Source organism: Lonchura striata, chromosome 4A (genome assembly GCF_050655825.1).
Source record: "Lonchura striata isolate lonStrDom1 chromosome 4A, ASM5065582v1, whole genome shotgun sequence".
Lineage (NCBI taxonomy): Eukaryota > Metazoa > Chordata > Aves > Passeriformes > Estrildidae > Lonchura > Lonchura striata.
The window spans coordinates 9,121,870-9,144,901 of NC_140742.1; the positions used below are offsets into that span (position 1 = coordinate 9,121,870).

The 23,032-nt window shown below is 46.7% G+C and overlaps 5 protein-coding genes and 1 non-coding gene across 9 annotated transcripts; 2 read left to right on the forward strand and 4 right to left on the reverse strand.

Moving 5' to 3' along the window:
* Window positions 1-2,868: 2,868 nt before the first annotated feature.
* Window positions 2,869-4,780, reverse strand: RPL39 (ribosomal protein L39). Its single transcript, XM_021548370.4, has 3 exons — window positions 4,728-4,780; window positions 4,417-4,520; window positions 2,869-3,174 (listed from the first exon to the last, which is right to left on the reverse strand). The coding sequence occupies exons 1-3, from the start codon at window positions 4,728-4,730 to the stop codon at window positions 3,126-3,128; spliced, it is 156 nt and encodes a 51-aa protein (XP_021404045.1). The 5' UTR covers window positions 4,731-4,780; the 3' UTR covers window positions 2,869-3,125.
* LOC116183664 (small nucleolar RNA SNORA69) lies at window positions 3,278-3,409 on the reverse strand. The gene has a single exon (XR_004148331.3). It is a non-coding gene; the product is annotated as a small nucleolar RNA SNORA69 (small nucleolar RNA).
* Window positions 4,781-4,859: 79 nt separating the features above from the next.
* On the reverse strand, window positions 4,860-11,959 carry UPF3B (UPF3B regulator of nonsense mediated mRNA decay). Of its 2 annotated transcripts, none has more exons than XM_085570681.1 (10): window positions 11,759-11,959; window positions 11,434-11,540; window positions 11,216-11,322; window positions 10,375-10,473; window positions 9,923-10,033; window positions 9,210-9,253; window positions 8,493-8,624; window positions 7,790-7,941; window positions 6,767-7,079; window positions 4,860-5,944 (listed from the first exon to the last, which is right to left on the reverse strand). In XM_085570681.1, the coding sequence occupies exons 1-10, from the start codon at window positions 11,936-11,938 to the stop codon at window positions 5,798-5,800; spliced, it is 1,392 nt and encodes a 463-aa protein (XP_085426807.1). In that variant the 5' UTR covers window positions 11,939-11,959; the 3' UTR covers window positions 4,860-5,797. The 2 variants fall into 2 exon arrangements, with proteins under 2 accessions (XP_085426807.1, XP_021404043.2); XM_021548368.4 differs by having other exon boundaries at window positions 8,436-8,624.
* Window positions 11,960-12,070: 111 nt separating this feature from the next.
* Window positions 12,071-13,066, forward strand: NDUFA1 (NADH:ubiquinone oxidoreductase subunit A1). The gene is made up of 3 exons (XM_021548369.3): window positions 12,071-12,414; window positions 12,595-12,684; window positions 12,971-13,066. The coding sequence occupies exons 1-3, from the start codon at window positions 12,313-12,315 to the stop codon at window positions 12,989-12,991; spliced, it is 213 nt and encodes a 70-aa protein (XP_021404044.1). The 5' UTR covers window positions 12,071-12,312; the 3' UTR covers window positions 12,992-13,066.
* A 1,251-nt stretch (window positions 13,067-14,317) lies between these two features.
* Window positions 14,318-16,630, forward strand: AKAP14 (A-kinase anchoring protein 14). Of its 3 annotated transcripts, XM_077786620.2 has the most exons (6): window positions 14,323-14,515; window positions 14,643-14,763; window positions 14,836-14,927; window positions 15,084-15,263; window positions 16,085-16,137; window positions 16,473-16,630. In XM_077786620.2, the coding sequence occupies exons 2-6, from the start codon at window positions 14,652-14,654 to the stop codon at window positions 16,558-16,560; spliced, it is 525 nt and encodes a 174-aa protein (XP_077642746.2). In that variant the 5' UTR covers window positions 14,323-14,515; window positions 14,643-14,651; the 3' UTR covers window positions 16,561-16,630. The 3 variants fall into 3 exon arrangements, with proteins under 3 accessions (XP_085426814.1, XP_085426813.1, XP_077642746.2); XM_085570688.1 differs by having other exon boundaries at window positions 14,318-14,515; window positions 14,643-14,927; window positions 16,044-16,137; window positions 16,473-16,543; XM_085570687.1 differs by having other exon boundaries at window positions 14,321-14,515; window positions 14,643-14,927.
* Window positions 16,631-16,845: 215 nt separating this feature from the next.
* Window positions 16,846-23,030, reverse strand: NKAP (NFKB activating protein). Its single transcript, XM_021548508.3, has 9 exons — window positions 22,760-23,030; window positions 22,353-22,433; window positions 21,899-21,972; window positions 21,566-21,685; window positions 20,779-20,824; window positions 20,284-20,399; window positions 20,059-20,134; window positions 19,447-19,596; window positions 16,846-18,154 (listed from the first exon to the last, which is right to left on the reverse strand). The coding sequence occupies exons 1-9, from the start codon at window positions 22,993-22,995 to the stop codon at window positions 17,980-17,982; spliced, it is 1,074 nt and encodes a 357-aa protein (XP_021404183.3). The 5' UTR covers window positions 22,996-23,030; the 3' UTR covers window positions 16,846-17,979.
* Between the last annotated feature and the right edge of the window lie 2 nt (window positions 23,031-23,032).

Below are 23,032 nucleotides of genomic sequence, written 5' to 3' on the forward strand. Positions count from 1 at the left end.
CAGGTAATTTCCTCTGGGGAACTAGAGGGGGGTTTCACAGATCCTGGGCAAACTCCAGTTATATTCAGACTGCTTGAACACCAATATTACCCAGCCTGCAGTAATGACTTGGAAGATTAGCCTCCACATGAGTGAACAGGGATCCAGTGAATGGATAACGCCCAGTCCAGGTGCCTGGGTGGATATATAGATGTATCTGGATATCTTTTTATTCCCTGAGGTCAACAGCAGATACATACAAAACACACTAGGAACTAGATTTAATGCCTTATAATGGTTTAGCTCTAATGGATTGAAGATGTTGGCAATGCAGCTCCTTCTGGAACTGCTGTGGCCATGCTCATGCCATGGGAGAGCAGGCTGGCTTCTCACGAGTCTGCTCATGCCAGTACAAACTCCATGGACAGCACTGGTGTCAAGTTCTGGTAACCAAAGTGCTGTTGTTAAGACAGACAGGACTGACTTTTTTTTATTTTTAACTATTAGTCTTCTGTCACCTTTTTGCAGCTGTCATGGAGGGGGCACAGGATGGCTCTTACATCCTCCTCTGAGCAAGGCACAGAGTAAACAGTGGAATTGAGAATTTCCTTGAAGGAGCCATTTCCTTGGCAATAGTACCTGTGGCTTAGTCATGCTCTATCCGGAAACATGGACTTAAATGTTGCATTTGAAAGTAAAATGTGGCTGACAAATGCTGCACCTAAATATGACAAAATGTTCTTCAGTTATTACCTCCTCTTGAGAGATAACCAAAACCCTCTAAAGACAGCTTTTGCCCCCATCTTTTGGTCATGGGTTTGACCCACTATTCTGTGCTGATACAAATTAGCTGGAGACTTCAGAGCAGGACCACAACTCTGCTTCTCTAGATGTGTTAAAACATCCTCACCATGTCACCTCCTGCCCTGGGTGGGTCCCTTTCCACTGAGCAAAAAAGAAAAATTTTCTTCCAGTGACCCACCCCTTTGCCTCACTCAGTTCCTTTTCATACCTACAGAAAGGAAGCTGATTTGGATATAGAGACATGTTTAGAAAAATACTCCTCAGGTATACAACCAGCTCTAACTTTGCTTTTCACTCAGAAAACAAAACATAGCCATCAAAATAAATGGACTAGAATATCCAAATATTTTTTTTCTTTAAAGCTTCTGTTGATGTCTCAGTTACCATGTGTTAGCCCAGCTCTGCAGAGATTCCCTCTCACAGGGAGAAGGCAAAGAGAGCTGCCACAGACAATGGAAAACATTCAACTCAGAGGTATTTGTTTGGTTAAGGTTCTGCAGAGGATTAAGTTCAACCCAAGTTTAATGTGTACTAAATTCCCTTTGTGTTATCCCTTAATGTACAGTTTGAAAAGCAGATTCAGTCAAACAGGGAAAACAATACAAGGGGTTATTTTCCAGAACAGTTCCTTAGTAGAAGATACTTCCATATAATAAAAATACTAGTCATTAGAGTAATGGGGAGACTTTCTAATAAATAGTAATAAATTGTCCAATCTGTTGCTCAGGAAAGTTTTCCCAAAAATACTATGGAAAAAACTGTCTCCTTCCATTCTCAAGTCCATAAAATTGCTATTTTCCTCTTCAGCTAGATCCCCATAGACACAATTACAGAGAAATTCTATGAGCAGCTTTGCCTGCCAGCAGTGATGTGGAGAGGCTGGAGGAGGTAAACTGGATGCCAAGGCAGAACTCCAATCCTCAGCAGTGCTGTTATTTCCTGAACACTCACTTCAAAAAGAGTGCAGAAAAGCTTTAAAAATCATTGAGGTCAAAGTGACTGCAGCATGCAAGCCTCTTGTTCAAACACCTCTGGCAATGCTGTTTGCTGCTTTCCTGTTGCAATGACTTACTGCTTCCCCCTGATGATGAACTAGAGTGCACTCTTACCAGACAGGATAAGGAGCTAGAGGATACCTCTGAAGTATCCTGAAGTTGGTAAAAATTGCAGCCTTGCTCACCCTGACTTACAGAACACTGCAGCACACCTTAGGAAGGAGAGACCTCATTACCTGAGTGAGGTGTGTATTTCCTAGCATTTACCTGTTTGGCACATGCTGTACCCAACGTTATTTGCTCTAAGTTGCAATACAAAGGAGATAAATCTATTTACCTTCAGCGTGAAAAGCAGCAACACAGAAGGTATGTCAGCCTGAAGGTTCCTCAGGAAGCTGCCTCTCAGGAACAGAGCCACGACCTGAGGCTGAACCCAGGAATGAGGCAGCACCTTGGCAGCCCTCAGCGTCAGGATGGGCTTGGCCACAGCCCAGAACAGGCTCACACCAACAGGGATTTCCTGCCCGTCAGAGCAGCGACCCAGCTCAGCTGTGAACAGAAAGGACTGGGTGCCTCCTCCACTTCCCTGCAGTACATTGGTTTCACAGGCCCCGCAGAGAAGACCAGCACAGGGGAGCTGGAGTGCCAACTGCCCAGAGACCCTTAGTCCCCTTTTTCCTCTCCCCTTTTTGAAATAGCTGCAAATTTTCCTTTGAGCCCCATTTTAAATTTCTACTCGTCTGCTGAGAATGTTTTATACTAAGCTGCATCTGTGGTTGATTTGTCAAACCAACACAGACTCCCCAACAAAACTCATTTAATATTCTAGGGAGTACACAAACATAATGTGCTGCACTCTACAATACTGCATCTTGTAAGAGATTTTCTTCTGGTCTGATCTTAACTTTTTTTTTAAATTGGTGCTTTGTTCCTGAAGGTTTACAGTCAGTGAAAAGGAAGACACAGCCTATTCTACCTGAAAAGAGCTGCCAAGGTTCCTCATTATTAAGTGAGAATATAACTAACATGACCATTAATTTGATTGTTACAATCCCACCACGTGTATATGAAATAATTTTCAAAACAAAAGTCATTCAGGTCCATGTTTATTAGTAAGCCTGTGCAGTGTCAATGCTCACGGTGATGCCTGAAAGAACACTATAGAACACAGTCTCCATGTTTCAGATACAAAGATTTTCCCAGTTAACATCAACATCCCAGACCAGCTTATAAAAACCCCACACTGGGGACTGCACTCCAGCACCACAGAAGGAATGACTTGAGGGTGTTATCGATCCGATACAGAAAGACCAATGTTCCTTAGAGCTCCCAGGGGACAGTCTCTCTTTACAAGCCCAGCTTGGTCCTCCTCCAGTGTCTCCTTTTGGAGTTGTACCTAAGACAAAAGCAAAGTGCACACACACATTTGTTAAACATGAAAGCAGAACAGCACATAGAAAAAATCTTTTCCATGAAAGTACATTAACTTGTGAGCACGTACTTGTCCACGTTAAGAACAAATGCTTTCACCATGGTGCGGGTGAAACCACAGACAGTGTTAACGGAGTTGCTCTCAGCAGGAAAATGGCAGCACTCCCACAGCAGGAAGCGCTGCAATTGCAGCCTGCTTTAACACAAAGCTTGGACAGAACTCATGGCCCAGCTACTCAAGTGCCAGGAGACCAAACTCCAAGATTTTGTCCCTATGGTCAAGTATTTGAGTACTGCACTGTAGCTAAAACAGAACCCAGCTGTAACCTGGCACATGCAAGACAAGGATCCAGCTGAGTGCACGCACCACTGATCCTGCCTAGAAACAAGCTGGAAGCAGCTACAGGAACAGCACCTAGCAATGCTGTGCTGGGTCACTGCCTGAACCAACCAGTGCCGCTGTTGCTCTCCTCACTGCTTAGGACAAAGAGAGAAAGAGAAGAGGGAATCCTGTTGCCTTAAAGAAGCCCAGATGAAGAAGTGTATGAGATAAAAAGCTATGCTGCAGTTTTCAACCGGAGCACTTGGACAGGCACCACCCTGATCTTATCCACAGCCACCACCACCTTATTCTTATCCACTCCCATGTGCACCCAGTGTGTCACAGCACTCAGCATTTCCCGAAGCACAATGCTCGAGAACAAACACAAGAGGAAAGCAAGGAACTATGACAAATTAATTCTACAGTCAGGTGCCAAGCATTTAATAATATCAATCTGACTTCCCATACATCCAACAAGTCCTTTGCTCCCTGAACCTCAGAGAACCCACGCTTGGGAACCATTCCTTGACAATGCAGGAACCCAAAGGGGCAGCTATTAGAGAAAACAGGTATTGGGAAGGTGAACGTCAGGAACAGAGAAGCTACTAGACAACAGAATCCGGAATAAATCATCCACACATACAGTTCGGGTTTTCACTTTACACGTACCACTGCTGAACGTCAGTGGACACTTGCAGAGCACTGGTGCAAAACCACTACAGAAAAAAACGGCACGGAAGCCCCACACTGCCCGGCCCCTACCACCCCTGCACGGCCACGGAACCGCGCCTGGGCTGGTACAGACGCCGTCAGCCCCCGCCTTCGGCCCGCCCGACCAGGCCTGCCGGCCGCGGCTCCTCGGAGGGCAGCGGCCGAGCTCGTTACCTGATCTTATTGCCGGTTTTCATGCGAATCCACTGCGGGATGGGCCGGTTCTGCTTCTGCTTCTTGGCGAGGAAGCGTTTGATCTTGAACGTCTTGTGCGACGACTGCAAAAGAGCGCAGCGGTCAGTGCCTCACCCAGCCCCGGCCCCGCCGCCAGGCCTCGGCCAGCCGCGAGAGCCGCACCCGGCTCCCTCCCGCTCCCCCGCGGCCGCTCCGCCCGGCGGCCCGCCCGCCAGGACCCCCGAGTGCGGCGGCGCCGGGGAGAGGGCTCGGGGCGCGGCGGGAGGCGCGGATGGCCGCGGATGTCTCACCATGGCGCGGAGCGGCGCGGCGTCCCGGCGATGGCGGCGTCCGAGGCGGCGGAAAGGGCGGCGGAGCGGCGCGGGCGCGCGCCCCCTGGCGGCCCGGCGGCCCCGCACGCAGGGAGGGACGGCGGCGGCCGAGCGAGTTTGTGCGAGTTTATTTGGGTTTAGTACAAAAAACAGCTATGGCTAAAATTCGCTAGCTTGGGAGGACTGCTACTGGCGAAGTCTCGTTCTGGGCTGTAAAACAATACTCCAAGTTATGAGGCAAGAGGAAGCGGTTCCGAGAGGGCAGACATTCGGAAATGTTTCAGACTTGAGAGAAGGGAAGATGCTGGAAAAGAACAGGATGCCCAAACCAGCTACATTTGATTTAAAATAAGCATTTCAATATAGGGAGACTACATGAGAATTTATCAAGTCATATTCAACTATTAAGCCAGCTTATTCATACACTCCAACTTAAGTTACTTTATCCAGAGAACCACTGAAGAGGACAGTCTCTCCCTCCCTAACATGGTTACTGCACTGCCAGATGTTCTGCTCCTTGTGTGCCAAAAGACCCCTATCCACTGGTACCTCAACAACCCCAGCCTGTGTATGTGTCTCAGTGCTACACTGACACACTTTAGCTTTCACTGCCTCACGCAGGAGCACCACACAACACAGCAACATCTGTGTTAACTCCAGGCAACTCCAAGCTCGCTCTGCTTGAGTGCATCCAACACTGGCTCTAATTGCCTTAGAATTCTGGCTTTTGACCCAGGTGTCATTCCCTCCTGACCACAACTGATTTATTATCAAACTTAAGGCCATAAAGTCTTTCTATTTCGCAAAGATTCTCTTCTCTGCTGTAGTTAGATGCTGGGAAAATAAGTTCAAATGACTGAAAATATTACAATGAGAACACATTTCAAATTTGGAATCTACAACTGAGGTTCTTTAACCAGAAACATCCAACAGCACAATGCCCCCTTTTCTTCCTTTGTTCCTTTTCCGCTCCGAAGGCACTTCTGGATTGCGTAGTACATGCTCTTTGGCTGCACAGACAGTCAGAACACATAAGGCTGGCACATCAGTCACTCCTCTTCCTTCGTGTGACTGGTCTCACCCTCTTGTTTCTTATCCACTCCCTGATCTGGGGGCTTTGCAGCACTGTCTTCATACTGACACAATCTGCTCCGGCTTCGGGCTCCGGGCTGGTACAGCTGCATTGCTGGGCGATCCTGAAATAAATCAGAACTATTTAGATTCCTTCATACTCCCTGCTCTCAGGGTTCTTATGGCATAATTTCTATTGTATTAGAAATGGTTCAAATTCAAACTTTTCAGGCTAAGTTTAATTATTCCACAGTGGTGGTAAAGTAATTTCAATTGTCCCAAATCGAGGTTGTCTCTGTTGTAAAGCAACATCCCTGTTCAAACCACAATGAACACTGCTCATAGTGGAGGTTATTTGTAATGAGCTTCCTGCTGAGTTCAGCTCACAGTCTCAGAAGAGAGGCCAACTTCAAAGTTTCAAAACCCTGAGTTTCATTTGTACCTGACAATGTTTAAGTGATACAGAAAACAAGCACAGTGATACTGCAAAAACGTATTTTGTAGAGTACATAAAACTACACTCAAGACATTATTTCTTGAGCCTAGAGGACATGTCATATTCTGCAAGTTGCAGTTTCCTATTTTAAGGAACCTGTTCAATCACACTCCTACTGAGATGCATTTTCAGGCACCTATAAGATCAGCAGACAGAAACAGATTACTGATACTCTACCAACACCTTAAAGAGATAGCCCATGGCACAAGTCAGCAAACAAAAAGGCATCAGTGTCTTAAAATTTAAACCATGTTTTCTTGGATTAGTTTTTACACAGTGACAAGAAATACCACTGTTAAGCAAATTTTAGTGGACATTCCTAGCAATGGCAGAGTTTGTTGCAGAACAGGGAGAAGTTTCAACAGAGAAACGACATTTTCCTTGAAGCCCTTTTATCCTAAAAACCACAGATCCCTATGAATCAACACATGAATTTAAAGAAATCCAGCACCTTGTTTCTGATACGATCCCTCTTAATTGTATCCTCTTTTTTATCGTCTTTGGTTACTTTCTCAGATTTGTCCATGCTGCTGGTAAAGTCTGTAAGATCACTTTTCTTTCCCTTTTCTCTGAGTAAGTCTCTCTCCTTTTTCACCTCTTCCTCTTTTCTTCTAAAAACCTTCTCTTTCTCATAGCGCTCTTTCTGCCTCCGACGCTCCTCTTCTTGGCGTCTCAGTTTCTCTCTCTGTGCTCTCTCATAGTCTCTGTCTCTGTCAAAATCTCTATCTCGGTCCCTGTAGTCCTTTACACACTCATCTTCTGATCTGTGTGAAAACAAAACTGAAAATTAAGCTCAAAATATTCATCAAACAGAGTTGGGAGATCAATGTAATAGTGGTGTAAATGTGCAATAGGAAGATGACACACTGGCAGGTACTAAGGAGCTCTTGGGAGGCTGTGATAGCCCAAGTCATGCATGAAGCCAGAGAGGACACTGACCACTAGAGTTTCCCAGCCTCCTACTTGCATAGCTGGCTGAGTCTCTTCTGGCTTTGAAAAAACATCTGAATTTGTCTGTCTTATCTGTATTTGTCACATGGCAGAACTGAACTTCAAACAGATCATGGAGCTGTTGAGAATTACATTTTCCACTTTGACTTTTTACAAGACTTAGAGGAACTGGTAACTGGAGAACACCTCTCCTCTTGCCATGGTTATAATAATTATCTCATTGCAAGGATAGTGCTCACAGCCTGCTGCATTCACCTACATATGGGCTTCCTTAGTGGAGTTCCTATAAAGAATTGTAAAAATATTAAAATCTGTCCACTAATGAAGAATTTCCAGGTAATTCACAGAGCTTTCTGTAATCACGGGGATGTGCGCTGGCACAGAGAACACAGCTCATGCCTTATATGAGAAAAAGCATTTTAAAGGAATTTTAAAACATGGTCATGGCAGAGCAGCCTAAGCCTCCGTACAATCAGGAAACAAGTTATAGATACATATATATTTATAGCAAGTACTAGAATACTTTTTTGCCTTCTCTTCTTTTGTCTCCCCATCAGATCGTTTGGCAGATGCACTACTCGCATTTTTTTCCTCCCTCAGAGTCTCTCTTTCCAGTTTCTTGGATTTTTCTTTTCTCTCCAAGTCTTTTTCATCTTTTTCAGGCTTCTTAAGTAGCTACAAAGAAAACAGAAGTCTCAACTAAAAAGCTCACTCTAACACATATTGTCTGGCACAACACCGAAATTGCATCAAAGGAACCACAGTCCAGTAAGAAGTAAACATTAAAGAAATATTACTGCAAATCACAGTATTTCTTAAAGCTGGAGTGTATGAGTAAGCATTATTCACACAACAGACTAGAATTTTTCTCCTAAACCAGGCTGTTTAAGAAAGCTTAAAAATAGTCTCCATTCCATAGTGAATTCACAATCCTGTTTACCGCAGCATATACAACAGTCACATGACAAAAACTTTAAATATTACTATGAAACATTACAGCATGTAAACCTTTACAATGCCTACTACTGAATAATACAAAAAAATTGGTCATTTTCTAACACCAAACTCATATGATTCTTCACACAATACCCAAAGTACATTTTGACACTGATATACAAATAATAGGGGAAAGGGAGTGTAACAGTTTATAATAAAGAACTGTTCTAGACCTTAATCTTTGGTTCTTCTTTTGATCTGTCTCTTTCTTTTTCTGGGCATCTGTCTACCTTCTTCAATTTTTCTGCTTCTTTTCTCTTCCTTCTCTCCTCTTCTTTCCATTTTCTTCTTTCTTCTTCTCTTTGTCTTTTTCTTTCTAATTCTCTCCTCCTTCTCTCCTCTCTTTTTTCTTCTCTCAGTCTCTGTGTATTTAAAAACAAAGAGAAATAGTGTCTGTCCACAGAAGAAAACATCTCTTGAAGCCATCAAACAACTCACCTCAAAACTGCCTTTATTATAAAAGAAAAAAATAGAAGTTCCTGTCATCTCTGTTGTTGTAAATCTGAACATGCTGCAGCAATATTTTTTTTACTTGTCTTAATTTTTACTGTCTTAAAAAAGCTCAAATACATCACTAGCATCAGCCTTTATCATTACAATTTTAATTAAATCTGCTCCACCTCTGATTTTCTCCATTGGCAGAAGTTAAAATAATATTATGTGCTAGAAGAAAGATTATCTACAAGGGTCTCAGCCATACTGCACTAAAAATGGAAGCACTAAAATGGAATCTGTTTTGTCAGTGCAAAAAGAGGTGTTTTGCTGTGACCAGAATGTACACAAAGCACCACCATTCCAACACTTTACTCCTTTAAAACATATGAACCAGAAGTTGACAAGTTGGGTCAAAAGCTTCTTCTTCTTCAAAGGAAGGGCAGAAATATAAGAACATACAATGAGCAAATTGTACTTGCAAACAACAAGAAAATTCTGGAGGTAAATCTTACCTGTTTATTTTTCAAGAAGTTCAATAAAGGAGTAGTCTTTTTAGCTGGAGAATAGATAAAACAAATATAACTATCTTGCCTTATCCAATACTGCAATACCTACAACAGAGCTCTACAGGAAGTGAAGCAGCATGAAGCAGCTTGTCTCCTCTCTCATACAGCAATACACCAGTGAAACAAGTATTCCAAACCTATCTCCAAACACTGGCAACTACTAGGATTCTATAAACTTCATTAGGATACTAACAGGACATCCATCACACCTATCTCTACATTCAGTCTGCATTAGGGTTTTCCCAGACACTCATTTTTAAAGAGATCCCTGTAAGAGACTTAAAAAGAGCAGCCCAGTCATTTTTGGTGGTGTTTTTAAAACTATTTCTTAACTTGTGCCTGCATGGAACATCACTGATCACAACACTGTGCATTAAAGTATGCCACTGTATTTCACTGAAATGCAGCAACTCCACAACCTGGTCTGACTAACAAACATCTTCAACAGGAAGGAACTCTGTCATCTAAAACCTATACTTACAGAAGAATTTAGAGCATGGGAACAAAACACACTGCATAATATTAGCTTAAATGTTTAGCAAATAGTAAGCAGGCACACAAAAGAATTCAGTCTCCTCCAGGTTCAGCTTCAAATTACAAAACATACTTGTTTCTTTGTGATCTAGGAAAATGTAACTATAGTACACAGATTTTCATACCTATTAGCTCTTTGTTTCTTGCCTCTATTTCCTCCAACAAAGTTTCAGGAGTGGAAGTTAATTTTTCATCATCTGCACTGTAACTTTCCAAAAACTTCTTGTATTCTGGATCTACACAGAAAAAAAGGGAAAAGGTGGGGGGAAGAAGAGATACTGTAGCATGAAAAGTATTTGCATAATGCACTGCTAAGTTACATTTACTTCAGCTGGGTTTTTATATGCCACCTTTTCATAAGTTAGCAGCTCTCAAATGAGCTGCTGTATTATGTTTGTCTGGGACAATCATATTTAATAGATTTCTCATTGACAAAGTAGTGCTCATAAACTTCGCATATAATTAAGCAAATATCCTATTGGTGGAACTATAGTGTCACAGTAAAAATATTACATTCAAATTACTGCTAAGAGGTTCAAGTCTACACATGCAAAAACAAACTAGCTCGCTGTTATACCATCTTCAATAGTTCCAGTTTTGGCATCCTTTTTCTTACTCTTCTTTTTGGCAGCTTTTTGGAAAGGTGCAAACTCAACTATTGCAGCATATTCCTGACCTGTTGAGAGAAAAAATACATTAACATAAAGATTAAATGGATATAAAATAGATCATACCGTCCACATCTAAAGCAGGGAAGTAAGTCTCACAAGAAATATGCAATACTGAATAGACTTCTTACACAGCATAAAAAAAATATTATATTTGGAAAACCATTTGATAAAAAAAAACACTCTAAAGACAGCAGAACTCATTACCTTAACACTCTCACTATACTAACAAACCAGCCAATTCACAGGCTGACAAGAAGGACATGCTAGATTTCAGACTGCCCATGACTGTTGGTCTGCCACCTCAGTGGCACCGCACTGCACAATGGCCTCATCCTACACACTCTGTGTACATCGTGCAAGAAAGAATACTTTAAGTAAGTACAACTGAGGCAAGTCTCAACTTTTGACAAAATATAATAGAATGCAACACATGACAAGCAGGCTTTAAAGTGTTATCTTCTGACAAGAACACTACATTTATAGCTGCACGAATCCAGCTGGGTATGGCAAACACAGTGTGCTGTTAACTGCAAGCCAGCTCATTTAAAGGATTTATATGTTATCGGATCTATAGATATGCATATATTTCTAGAGGTATCGGAGCTCTAGAGGTATTGGAGGTGTTTTTGAGGCACTAAACCCAAAGAGGTCAGACGTGGCTGCTCACACCCACCCCTCCAAAACTCAGCCAGCACACGGCATGGACAGCAGGGAAGCAACAACATCCATCGAGTGCCGTTCACTCACCTTTGTGATCCACAAAAACGTAGCCGTCGAAGCGATCCCTGAAGAGGACTATGTCTTCCTGGTTCTTGAAGTTGATGTAGGCTCTGGAGAACATGTGCGGGTACAAGCTGCAGAGACACAAACCGAGAGCGCTGGGCTGACGGGGCGGCGGCGCCACCGGGGCCCGGCTGGCGGTAGCGGCGGCTCCGGGAGCGCCCGGGCTGCGCGGGCGGCCGTACCTGGAGTCGTTGGCGAAGAACTCGAAGTAGTCGTGCTCGGGCAGAGGCTGCAGGTGCTCCTCCAGCTGCTCCTTCGTCAGGCTGGGCGGCAGCCGGCGGATCACCACCTGCGGCACGGCGGGACCGGCGCTCAGGGCGGCGGCAGCGCCGGGGACGGGGCAGTACCGCGCCTCCCCGACACGGCCCGTCCCAGGGGGGCCCCGCGAGCGGGCCAAGGTCCCGTTACAGAGGGGGAGCCCCGTTACCGGAGGGAGGAGGGCCCCGTTACAGAGGGCGAGCCCCGTTACCGGGCAGGGCGCCGTTCCTGGCGGCGCGGAGGCCCCACCTTGCTGAGCGTCTCCTTCTTGTCCTTGGGCCGCTCCAGGCGATCGAGCTCGGCGGCGCCGGCTCTGCCGTCCGTGCCGGCGGCGGGGCCCGTGCCTGGTGCCGCGGGCAGCAGAACCCCCGGCGCGGCGGGGGCCCCGCGCCGCTCCTTGGGCCTGGCGTTCTCCTTGTCCTCCTTCATCCCGATCCCGATCCGGACTCCGGGCCGGGCAGCGCCGCGCGCACCGACCGCCGCCGCCTCTCGCGAGACCGCGATTAAAGGCGCCGCTGCTCCGCCGGACTACCGCTCCCAGCGTGCACCGCGCCCGCCGCCGCTCTCCCGGCGGGGTCAGCGCCCGGGACCGGAACCGAGAGCGCTACCGGCCGAACCGGGACACGGGCACGGCCTCACTTCTTGCCAGGGACTGTTCTCCGGCGGCGCTGCCGCTGCCCGCTCGGGCCCGTTAGGCTGTGAGGGGGCGCGGGGCAGGCCGGGAAGGGCGCGGGGCAGGCCGGGAGTGCCCCGGCACACGGCGCAGCGAAACCGGCACCGGCCCCGGCCCCGGCAGCGGCGGGATGTGGTACGAGATCCTGCCCGGCATGGCCATCATGGGCGTCTGCCTCACCATCCCCGGCATGGCCACCATCTTCATGCACCGCTGGTGTCACGGCGGCAAGGTCAGCGCGGGGCGGGGCGGCAGGTCCCGGGGTCCGCGAGCCTGAGGCTCCGCTTCCCCACCGGAGCCGCTCTTATCCCCCGGTCCCCTGCATCCCCCTGGCATCCCTCCCTCCCGGGGCTCCTCTTACCCGCCTTCCCTCGGGAGCCCTGCCCGAGGCCTTAACATTCTGTGCCTGCAGGAGAAGAGGGTGGCCCGCTACCCCTACGAGTGGACCCTGATGGAGAGGGACCGGCGGCTGTCGGGAGTCAACAAGTACTACGTGTCCAAGGCAGGTCTGGGGGCGCTGGGCAGGTACCGCCGGGGGGAGCGGGACCCGGGCGCTGCTCCGCCATCCCCCGGCTCTGGGACGGCCCCCGAGGTGGGCGCTGGTCGCTCTTGTCAGGTCTCACTCGGTGCCTGCAGCTGGCCTGCCTCTGGGGATGTGCATTTTAATTTTGTTCTAATTAAGACCCGGGTCATTAAATGTAGTTTGAAAATCTGAATTTTCAGATATGCTCTGTTGTACATTAGTAGCAAGAACGACACAAATATAGCTGTTATTTTTTCTTTTTCAGGGTCTGGAGAACATAGACTAAGGTGTCAACGCTTTGAAAAATTAATGTATCTATATAAAATGATTTAACTCTTAAATAAAGATATACATGTGTTCAGCCCTTGTATTTGTGTTGCTGTGGTGGGCAACAGGTTCCCACCAAAGCCACTCTGCTACTCCTGTCCTCAGCTGGACAGGGGCAGAAAATACATTGAAAGGCTCATGAATTGAGACAAGGAGAGGAAGAGACCATTCATCAGTTACTGTCACAGGGAAATGAGTCTTGAAGAAATTAATTTAATGTATTGTCAGATAACAGCAAGGTAATGAGAAATCAAAACACCTTCCCCCCACTCCTCCCTTCTGGGTTCAGCTTCACACCTGATATTTTCTACCTCCTCCCTGCTGAGCTGCACAGGGTGATGGGGAAGGGGGGTTGTGGTCAATGTCATCCCATGTTTCTGTTGCTCCTTCCTCCTCTGGGGAGAACTCCTCACACTCTTCCCCTGTTCCAGCATGGGGTTCCTCCCATGAGAGACTCCTTCACTAACTTCTGCAGTGTGAGTGCTTCCCATGGGCTGCAGTTCTTCATGAAGGGCTCCAGCATGGGTCCCACGCATAAGGTGCAGTCATTCAGCTGCTCCAGCAGGGTCACATTTCCTGCCAGCAAACCTGCTCCAGTGGGCTCCTCTCTCCATGGGCACAAGGGTCCTGCCAGAGCCTGCTCCAGCATGAGCTTCCCACGGGGTCCCAGCCTGGGCACGTCCACCTGCTCCAGCATGGGTTGTTCCTGGGTGCAGGTGGATCTCTGCTCCCTCATGGACCTGCAGGGGCACAGCTCACTGTGTTGCAACAGGGGCTGCAGGGCAACCTTTGCTTCTCTCCCCTGCCCCACGGCCTCTAGTCATGCTGGAAGAGGAGCTGCTGGGAATTCAGCACCCTGTGACCTGTTAGAACATTTCTGGCTTCTCCGGTGATCCTTTCCCCCTGAAGCTCTGCGTGTTGCCAGCGCTGCTGTTCGGAGCCCGCAGCACCTCAGTGCACCGGGCTGGACAGAGCCCTGCCCGGCAGAGCACAGACGAATTGTCCAGAATGGCAAAAATACGACAAGCAGAGAACCGGCCTGGATCCCGCAGCGGTTTTCTTGCTCCCAGCGCCGTCCCTCCCGGCAGCCCGCGGCTGCGGGGCGGTCTCCGCGGGGCCGGGCCGGGCCGGGCGGGCCGCGGGCTGCCGGGAGCGGCGCCGTGGTGACCGCGCGGGGACAGCGCGGGGCCGGCACAGCCCCCGGGAGCGGCACAGCCCCCGGGAGCGGCACAGCCCCCGGGACAGGCACAGCTCCCGGGGCTCCGGCACAGCTCCCCGGGACCGGCACAGTTCCGGGACCGGCACAGTTCCCGGGGCTCCGGCACAGTTCCGGGGCCCGGCACAGCCCCCGGGACCGGCACAGCCCCCGGGCTGCGACACCCCCGGGACCGGAGCGCCCCGGGCGGCCCCGCCGCGCCTGGGGACCGCCGGCCTGGCCGGGGCAGCGGGGAGAAGCCGCCGCCGCCCCGGAGCGCCCAGCGGGGTGAGCAGGGCCGGGGTAGGAAGCAGGGGCCGTGAGGGGCTGCCCGCTGCTCCCCGTGTTCCTCAGACCGGGCCTGCAGCTCTCAGAGCAGGGCTCGCTCGATGTTTGTGCGTTTATCTCTCTGAAGGTGAAGCCAATGGACGAGGAAAAGGAAGAAGCTGCCAGTGAGGAAAAAGATCACATCCCCCAGGAAGATGAGAGAAACAACACAGAGGAATGTCTTCCAGAGGCCAAGGAAAAAGAGAACGGTATTGTGTTTGCTCTACTAGAATGTGTTGGAGTCTTTTCAGGAGGAATTGTCAGCATTTTATCTGTTTTAGAAAGCAAGCATGTAATCAAAAATATCCCATGGACCACAGCCAAGAACTTCACAGTGGAGAGAGGACAGCAGCAAATTGAAGAACTAATTTCTGTGAGTCAGAATTCTATCCACTCAGGAAGGCCACACTTTCTCACTGTTAAGAAATATGAAAAATTAAAGAAGAGCACCTCTGTTCCTTTTTAGCACCACCCTCAAGTCAGCTCTACTAGACATAGGGAGTCTTAGTGTGATGTGTTTGTTCAACAGACATGGGACATTCATGAAAGCTGGCTTTACCACTCAGAATTTCTTGAGGAAGAAGAACTGAAGAACAGCAAGAGGTACCATTACAGAGCTTGCTGGGGCCTCCCAACACGTAGAAAACCCATCCCACGAGCAACAGCAAGTGTCTACTTCATTATAGTGATCTCCAAATTCAAACCTGATGTAAGTACTCAGAAATGGTGTGCATGGACTAGTCCTTTAAGGGACAAGAGTACAGTGGCATTCCTGAGGCAGGAAAGTGCCAGGACAGTGGAGAGGCTGGTGAGGAGCCAGCAGCTCTTGTGAAGATGCTGACAATGCCTGGCCATGTCCAGAAAATGTCAGGAGGTTTAGATGTGGCCTAAAAGAAACATGTCATCGGTTGGCAAGGAGAGCAAAACACAGCAGGAGGCTGGGTTAGTTCCCAAATCACTGACTAACAAAACTCGACAAACAGAATCTGGCAGGATCCTACATGATCAGCTTGAAGTTTGCACCTGTACAATGACTCCTTGAAACCCAAGAGAAAAAAAAGAAATAAAACTGCACTGAGTAGACTTCTTACCTCCAGGTTCAAGTCATACTGAACCTTAGTGTTTCTACTTAACAGCTATGGATCCCCAAATATTATTCTGTGGTTTAACCTCCAGCTGGTAACTAAGCATCACAGACCTGCTTGTTCACTCCTTCTCCACTACTATGGAGAATTGAAAGTGTAAAAAAAGTGTAATAATATTAAAAAATAAATAAAACAATAGCAACAAATTGGGGAAAATAAAAACAAACTGAGGAGAAAACCCTATGAAAGACAAGTTGTGCAAATGAAAACAATTTCTCACCACTCACCAACCAATGTCCAGCCAGTCCCTGAGCAGCATCTTCTCTTCTGCCCCAACCAAATATCCAGGTTATTTTTAAAGTAAATATTAGCTCTCACTTAATTACAATTTCTGTTTTTTTGAGGGGCTGTACATGGCCTCTGCCCTGTCTCTGCTGTGTTGCAGACTGCACCTGTGGAGGTGTTCTACAGACTGGAGTCCAGCAGGCTGATTCGGAGGTAAATGTTATTACTGTTCTGTTTTAGCAAGCTTTTCCATTCCAAAACCAAACAGGGAGCTCGATACAAGTAAGTTTGCAATAATAGCAGAGGAGTGGTAGTTGTCAAAATCTGGCTCTGTGAAATGATCCTGCTTATCACTAGCTTCATCCCCAGAGGCTTGAATAACCCGTGGGCATCTGCACTCTCAGAAATTTCTCCTGATTTATATGGGTCTAGGTGGGGGTCTTTATTGCAGCAGATAGTCTTACATGGTGGATAAAGGCCAACTCTCATCTGGCCAAACTTGGATTCAATATTATGCTTACAATCTACCTTTTTATTCCATTTTCCAGGCCAGAACAGTGTCAGTTTAGAGAAAAGTGGCTTCAGGACATCATTGAAAATAAAATAATGTGTGCAGAAAGACTTGCTTCCCGATGAGCAGCTCCAATTCACCATTACCAATACTCTGCTGTGGAGAACCAAATAAACATGATGAAGGAAAAAAAGCTCTTCCTTAGCAGCATTTCTACTTTGTGGATAGATAAAAAGCATTGAACCTGTGCAAAATCAGCTATGCCCTGCCATGGCAGCTGGCTGTGTGTGACAGCCCCTGGCAGGTACGGGTGGGGACAGCAGGATGGAACCAGGTTCCAGGGTGTAAATGGGAAGAGGCAGCTGGGCAGGATTTGTGAATGCCAGGTCTGTGGAACTCCAGGGAAAACATTATAGGACTTTAGGACTTTTATTTTCTTGATACAAATATACAAGACATTTCTGCTGCTAGACTTAGAGGAACAAAGAAAAATAAATTAGGGAAACAAAAAAGAACCAATTTCTAAAAACCATTTTGTTTTAAAAAACATTTGAAAAAAAGAAGTTCTAAGAGATATGTTTGGAAATATGCAGTTGAATCAAAGATAACCACCACATAAGCACTACCTGAGCAAAGCCTCCAAGCACAGAGTTTAAAGCAAGCCATGTAATGCTGCTGAAACAGACCAAAGTAAAATACTACAGGAGTTAAAACAAGGGTTTAATCTAGAACACTTCCATAAACAAAAGCATTTCAAAGAAATTGGAAGATACATCCTTGTTACCACCTGTGTGCATACAGGGGTTCCAATCACTGCACCCCACTGCACTGATGCCTATGTATAACATAGGAGAAAAAGAAGCAAGCAACTTAGTTCTTCACCATGTGTTTCAGTGGTTGAAGATCAGACCCTATTACTGTTACTTCACACCTCAGTTGCCATCTGCTTGCTCTACAGCAACTGAAGCCCATCTGTATTAAATTACAAACTCATTTACAAAATATATACACGTCTGGTTTGAATCACAAACCAAACTCAAGTGTTTGGAGGAAAAACCTAAATTTAAAAGATGTGAAAAAATAGCGGACTGTCCTGGATCTCAAAACAGGAACACAGGAGTTCCTTTATTTTTGCTATTGGTGCTAGTAGCTTGTTAAAGGTCTTTCCCAAGCTAAGTGATCCTATGATTAATAAAAATAAATGGCATAAAAACCCCACACTTCTTGGTATTAGGTAACAAAACCTTCCCATGGGATCCTTTGGCTTGTCGGATTCAAAGTGCAGAACATTGACACCTCTAATCTTCCCCGCCTGCTCCTGCCTTGTAGCCTTTCTCTTTACAGGGATTCCTTGTAGATGGTAAACAAACCATCCAAGACAATCTGATGAAAATAACTCTGTTTCCTTGACACAAGTAATCCACACCTGAGGCTTGGACCTGTTGGGTGAAAGGTACTGCAGCACCTGCAGCTTTCTTCAATCACATCTGTACTGTGTTAGCTGCCATGTAGTGCAAGCTATGGAGTACAGCTCAAATGAAGCATTATTTTTCCTCTTTGCCTTTAGTCTTTCTGTAGACCATCTCTCGAAAGCTTGCAAGGATCTTATTCTCTCGTTTCCTCCTCTCCTCCTGGTTGAAGGATGCCAGAGCTCTCTTTTCATCCGCGCTGTAGATCTGGTTCTCTTTCCGCAGGCGCACGGCTTCCATGCGCCGGTGTCTGTGGGGGAGAACACGGGGTACATCAGCATGGGCAGGGGTGTCAGTGCCCTGGCACAGCCTCCAGCCATCAGCTGGCCTGAACGTGTTCAGGGGCTTTAAATAAACATACTGAAGTACTAAGGCCTGAACAACAGGTCCTGAGCCAAAGTTGACCTCTAGATGAACCTTCCCACAAAATGTTATAGTTGTATCCACTCATTACCGGTAATACCCATGATCATTAGTGAAATATGTGATAAGAATACATTTATCTTTCTGCATTGTGAAGCTAGACAAAGGCATGAAATCAGACATCTGGCCTTGTTTGAAGGTATATGATCAAAGCCAGCTCCCCTGGCTCCTCCTTGAGCCCTGCCCAGGCTTTGGGCAGAACCCAAGAGGAGGATGAAACCACATGTTCCTGCACTAAAAGTTGTGTAAGCTTGTTCTACAGTCTAAAAGCTGGGCCCTCTCATAGTGAAGATGGAGGCTTTGCCTACAGGTGGACACACCACATAGGAATTCCCAGGAGTGGTTCTCCAATCCTTTGCTGTGACTGGGGCTCCCCAGCTGATGTGCAGATATGGCTTATGGTAAAGCATCAGGGTAACTGGTGATGTATCTTTCATAATCACTCTAAGCAATCTTTTGCGGTAATGATTAGATGTATTACTCAGCTTATCCTTTGTAATTATTTGCAGTTTTGCACTGTAGCAAATTATACTTAGTCCTTAAAGCTGGTATCTGAATCTTTTGTGCTGACCCTGCCAACTAGCAAAACAGATACCTAAACTAGATAATCTAAACTTCACACTAACCTTCCCAGGAAGGAGTGTGGTAGAGCAAGGAACTGATTTCTGAGGGTGTCTGTTTTCAGGCAATCAGCTAAAAGCCTCCCCAACCCCCAGGGTGTCAGCTGCTGGCTCACCAAAATTTAAGTGAGATTCCTGTTATCATAGAGAAAAAAGTGCAGCCAACCTCTCACACATTAATCCATCTCCTGCTGAAGGGACAGCACATCCCCAGGGCTGTCCAAACAGACCACCTTTGATCCACCTGACACAAGCACCCCTTCATTTGAAATAATTAGAAGAGTATTGCCTGTAAAGAACTTTTGCTGTTGAGGAGAAAGTGTCCTTGAAAAACTCCCTATCCATCTATAGCAATGGGGAGTTTAGTGTAGATTGTTGCAAGCAGAGCACCTTCTCCTCCATGCTTGCAAGTAAAGCTTGGAAGAAGCCTTCTGTTCAGCCAGCAGAGAAAGCAGTTCTTGAAAATTCCACTGAACCACTGCCATCATCAAAACCATACCTGCTGCCACTCATGACATAACCAGAGCTCTCAAACGAAGCGATCTCTTCACTTGTCAAGCCGATTTCACCTCTGCGGGGAATGCGTTTCCCTGCTTTTACATACTCTGCCATGGCTGCACCTTCACCGGGCAGGAGGGCGTGTCCATAGCTAAAAAACAAAAGTGGTGCTTTCAGTAGTTTCAGATAGAGAGAGCCTGAGCTAAACATCCAACTTCCCTCTTCTCTACTGTATACAGCTGTGTTTTTGAACACTTACTCTTTCCCACATATTGGCCTGTTTCTTCCTTATGGCAACACTAGCAACGACATCTCAAATTATCAGCCGAGTTCATTCTAATGACACTACGAAGTCACAATACTGCAGATCTTTAGAATAAAGGCACTTACAATTGATTTTTCTAGGAATCAAGGCTAAAAAGCATAAACCAGACTCTTCTACCCGAATTCAGGCCAAGGGAAAGCCTAGCAGCACTAGAACTTCTGTCTGTGAGTTTCTGGCACAGCATTTCTCCCTCTGCATGCCTTATTGTTGCAACAACCCTTTCGAACAGTAACTTTCACACTTGATTTACTTTATTTGATCAAAGTATCATTAGAGCTGGTTACTCACTTCAAAGGCCTGTCATCCTGAGATGCATGAGTTTTGGGAGCCTCTGGTCCAATCAAACTATCAGCTTCAGTATTTTCTGCAACAATCAAATAATGAGGAAGATTAATCTTGTATCCATTATTCTTTGTTATCAGAAGGGTTATACAGGTCAGCAACACCTAACAACAAATTCACAAAAAGGACATCAAGAAGTTTCCATCCAAGTTTAAAGCCAGGTGAACTTACTTGATCTCTCTATCCAGAGATCATCCCCTTGAAGCATTTCATCATCGGAATCTTCGCTACTTGAATCACTGGATTCCCTCCTGCTCTTCTTAGATTTCTTTTTCTTATACTTCTTCCTGTGGTAAAGCCAGACAGACATGCTATTTATCAAAATTTAAGATTAAAGAAGGTGCTTGGAATCATACTCAAATAATTAGTTTCTCAAGGCAACTTCCACCTATAGGAAGAATGCTGTCCGCTGTTTCATACAAAACACTTTACACCAAAGCCAAGACAATATATATGTTCTATTTTAACTTTCATAGAGTGTTAGAAAGTGGCTCTACAGAACGTTGTTTATGCTGCACAATTGTGTAGATTTAAATAAAAACTATCAAAATAATATTATTTGCCAGCTCTTGCAAATGACCTAAGGCTCCCTCAGGGCCTGCAAAGAAAACTGAGCTGCCCTCCAGGCAACAGCAGCCAAAATGATACAGCAACCACAACACTTACTTTTTGTTCTTCTTTTTCTTCTTCTTGCTTTTCTTTTTATCTTCATCTGAAAAAAGAAAGTGTATGTATTATCAAAAATAAATTATTAATTATAACTAAGTAGTTTACTGCCCTGTGAATAACACGGCATACCTTTTACATCCCCAGTATTCACAGAGCTGTAGGCTCTTTGACTCTCTCAACTCTAGCCCTAAGCCTAACCCCATCACCAGGGGTGGTGGTCAAGATCAGAAAGATGTAGGAGCAGCACAGTTGGGGCTTTGCTGGGATCACCTTGGAATGCCTTTTCGAGTCCCAGTGTTCCTGTGACTCGCTCAACCCTAACCCTAAGCCCTAGCCCTAACCCAAACTCAATAATATGGGTTTTCCAGGTCAGAATGATGTAGGAACAGCAATGTTGGGGCCTTGCTGGGATTGCCTTGGCATGCTTTTTCCAGTCTCAGTACTCCTGGAGCTATAGGCTCTTTCACTCTCTCAGCCCTAAGCTTAACCACTCCCCTAACCCTACTGCTAAGAATTATACTAACCATTACCCCTACCAATTAACCAAACCACTACCCTAAACCTGAGCCTATTCCCAGCACTAACTGCCTCCTCCAGCATGCCCTAGTACACATCCTGATGGGACTTGTTTATACTGGGAAAGTGTTAGGAGAAAGGTCCCTGCAGTACTAGTCGATATGAGAACATATCAAAGAGATCTCTGGCATGAGAGGCCCAGTGGATGCTAAATTCAGAAATCCAATTTCCTGAGGCTACACTGCAAGCTGAGACCCTCTTGTCTTACCACTGGAGTTCTGCTCAGACTCTGAGTCACTGTCGCTGTCCTCAGAATGTTTCCTGCGCTTTCTTTTGGATGCTTTACGTTTTTTCTTTTGTTTTTTCTTCTTCTTTTTCTTCTTTTCCTCTGGAATGTTTTTAAACATAACATTAGAGAACAAAGAACACTCGGTTCCATATGTATTCCCTGATCTTCCCAAAGCAATGCTCTCCTTTGGGCTGGAGCCCATCCCAACCACTCCCACCCATCTAAGCCAGGGAACCTCCTGCAAGCAGCAGCAGATTCTAAGCCACAGTAGCTTCCCATTTTTGAAAAAGCTGTGCAAGCCAAACAAAATACCTTCTGAGCTGGAATCCGAAGAACTACTCTTAGATTTTGCCTCTTCATCTTCTACTGGCGTGTGCTCATCGGAACTGAATAAAATAACAGTTTGCTACTTAAAATCTGTTTTGTTGTACTCAAGATCAAAGGTATACAAATGATCAAAGATATTTTGAATCAATCCCTGCAAAGGAGTAAAATATCAAAGATATTATAAAAATAATTTAGCCTGGGAACTGCTGTCAGAACCACAACACAACAATCACCTGATCTACAATAAATAATGTACTGCATAATTGGTATGTTGGAATTATTTGGTTGAAAAAATAGCAATCTCATTATGCTGCTTCAGAAAGGAACTGACACAGCAAGTACTGTGGCACCAAGACTAATGCAGGGATAAAGAATTTTTATAAACTGAACTGATATGTAATTAATATTATAAAAAACATGAAGAGAGACTATGCCTTACTCTGGGTCAGGAACTTTTGGTGACAGCCCCCAGACTTCAGGCGCCCCCAGTTCTCCAATTCTCTCTCTCTCATTGAGTCTCCTGTAAAGGAAAACACTGACACTGACGCCTAGTTTGCAACACCCAGCACACAAACATTTTAAGTCTTACGCGTTAGTGTTTCCGAAGCAGCTACAGGAAGGGTAAGAAACAACTCGGAGCAAGGAGCAGGCTCGCAGGGGCAGTCAGGCAGCAGAGCTCCGCACACCGCAGAGGCTCGGCGGTAGCAGCTGTCACCCCGTTCCAGCCGAGCTCCGTCCCGGCTGCCCCGGGGAACGCACGGGGAGCCCGTGAGGGACCGTACAGAACCGGGCCCGGCCGCGGAGCGGGGCCCGGCGGGGCAGCCCCGGCCCCTCGCCGGCGCTCACCTCTGCCGCAGGATCTCCTCCTTCTCCTTCTCGTAGTACTCGGGCCATTTGCCGTGGTGGTGGTGCCCGTGGTGCGCGGAAGAGCGCGGCGCGCCGGGGCTGCGGGACCGGCTGCGGCTCCGCCGGTGGCTCGGGCGCCTGGGGCCATTGCGCTCGCGGGAGCGGGAGCGCGAGCGGCGGCCGCGGCGCTCGGAGCCGGCGGCGGGCGGGGAGCGGGAGCGGGACGCGGGCGCCATGGCGGAAGCGGAGGCGCTTCCGGCGCTTCCGGTGCCC